Source organism: Crocuta crocuta, unplaced genomic scaffold (assembly GCF_008692635.1).
Source record: "Crocuta crocuta isolate KB4526 unplaced genomic scaffold, BGI_CrCroc_1.0 scaffold334, whole genome shotgun sequence".
Taxonomy (NCBI): Eukaryota; Metazoa; Chordata; class Mammalia; order Carnivora; family Hyaenidae; genus Crocuta; species Crocuta crocuta.
The window spans coordinates 1,170,485-1,172,592 of NW_027533260.1; the positions used below are offsets into that span (position 1 = coordinate 1,170,485).

Here is a 2,108-nt window from a genome sequence, read left to right on the forward strand (position 1 = left end):
CGGGATTAGAGAGGGTGCCCCACCCCAAGTCTTTCTGGTCCCCTTCCCTCAACCCGGAAATGAAATCAATCGCATGGGCTGAAACAAAGAGAGTTAAAAGCTGTGTCAGCTGCCTGTCTGGGGCAGACAGACAGAAGGAGGGGGACAGGTGGGGCAGCATGAAGAGCAGCTGAGAAGCCAGGAGGTCAGCGGGAGAGCTGATGGCAGACAGGACAGGCAGACGGTGGACAGACAGAGAGCAGAGGCAGGCAGGCTGGAACTGTGACAGCTACATGGGGGACCCAGCAAACACCGGGACAAGGTTAGAGGGCGCAGGGGGTCACCAGTGAGGTGACCCCTGAGATGGGCAGAAGGCGGGTGGGCAGGAGGCTCCTGGAGCTGCTGGAGGGAAGGGTGGGCAGCGGGAGGGGCGGGCTGACAGGGAAAGGGCCATCTCTGAGATTCCCCCACGTTTCCCAGGACCTGGAGGTGCCCCACCCTGGGCTCCAGCATTCTGTTGCTCCTGTGTATTTCTGGTGAGTTCCCCGNAGTCTGGCACTGAGGAAGGGATGGGGCTGCCTCTAGGCCTGCACTCACCAACAGCTGGGGCAGGGAGGGAGGAGGGGAGGCAGGGAGGGTGGAGGGAGGGCAGGGCTGCCACCTCTGCCCCCCTGTATCTTTTGATCTATCTCCTCTCTGTGTCTTCCTGTCACTATGCTCCACCCTTTCTATCCCTGTGGATGTCTGTTTGTGTCTCACTTCTATCTTTTTTTTTAGTACTTATTTATTTGTTTATTTATTTATTTATTTAGAGACAGAGATAGTACAGTGGGGGAGGGGGAGAGATAGAGGAGAGAATCCCAAGCAGGCTCCGTGCTGTCAGCACAGAGCCCGACACAGGGCTCGAACTCACAAAACCGTGAGATCACGACCCGAGCCGAAACCCAAGAGTCGATGCTTAAGTGACTGAGCCCCCCAGGGACCCCTGTCTCCCCCGTATCTTTAGCCGTCTCTCTGTCTTTTTCTCTTTCTCTTTCTCTCTGTGTCTCTGGGCATCGCTGGGTCTTTTTGTATTTGTCACTGGGTCTGTGTCTTCCTGTCTCTGACTCTCTCAGGGTCTCTGTCTCTCTCTTACCTCCCTGTGTCTTCATCTCTGTATATCTCTTCCTATCTCTGACCCCCAATCTCTAGATCTCTGACCCCATCTCTCTGGCCCACACCCCTGTCCTCAGGGCTCAGCCAACCAGCCACAGAGAAGATTTTTAAAGGCAAGGAGTGTGCCCGTCACTCACAGCCTTGGCAAGTGGGGCTGTTTGAGGGAATCAACCTGCGCTGTGGGGGGGTCCTCATTGACCGCAGGTGGGTCCTCACAGCCGCTCACTGCAGTGGCAGGTAAGCCCCCATCTGGGTGTGGTCTCTTCCAGGGGTGGGCAGAGGAAAGGTGATGGGGAGGAGAACCCTCGGGGTAGGAGATGGGGGTGCCAAGGAGTAAGGAGATGGTCTTGCAACCTGAGGTTCTGAAGTTATCAAAGAGTAGGATGTCTGCAGCAACGGGCCCGGGGCAGGGCTGGGTGGGGCATGGTGTGGGTGGCAAGAGGGGTCCTGGAACCTGCTCATCTACCTGCTCCCATTTCCTCGTGTTCCCCCTCTTTCCCACATGACATCTGTCACCACCCCAGCTATTCCCTGACCCAGTCTGGGCAGCTTCTCTGAGCCTCAGCGGTCCCATCTGTGAAATGAGGAGATGGGCTTTCTAGGTCTGAGACGCTGAGGTTTTTTCAAAAGGGAAGTTTCAGACACAAAGAGACGTATTGATTGGGGACAGAAGAGAGGGAGTCCACTTGTTACTCACTCGTTCCTTCAGCTGACTGTGCTAGCAGCCCAGGCAGCTTCTCGGAGGTGGGAACAGAGCAGCAAGCATGAAGGATGGATGTCCTTGCCCGGGCTAAGAGGCTCAGAAAGGGACAGAGATGCAGGCACTCAGGGAAGAGAAGTAAGCAAACGCTGGAAATGGAAAGATGGTGATAGAGACAGAAAGACAGAGCAAGCGTGTGAGGGAGAGAGGACGGACACTGAGGTGCAAAGCAGCAGAGAGGCTGGAGGGTCTGGGAGCCGGGGGTTCAGCCCCC

The 2,108-nt window shown here is 56.3% G+C and overlaps 1 protein-coding gene across 1 annotated transcript in view; it reads left to right on the forward strand.

Annotated features, from left to right (window-relative positions):
- Positions 1 to 208: 208 nt before the first annotated feature.
- The window catches only part of LOC144217687 (kallikrein-12-like), a 9,136-nt gene continuing 7,236 nt past the window's right edge, over positions 209 to 2,108 (forward strand). Inside the window, exons 1-3 of the mRNA XM_077747352.1 lie at positions 209 to 301; positions 460 to 515; positions 1,212 to 1,371. Of these exons, the coding sequence (XP_077603478.1) occupies positions 273 to 301; positions 460 to 515; positions 1,212 to 1,371 (245 nt within the window). The 5' untranslated portion in view covers positions 209 to 272. The remainder of the gene's footprint in view (positions 302 to 459; positions 516 to 1,211; positions 1,372 to 2,108) is intronic.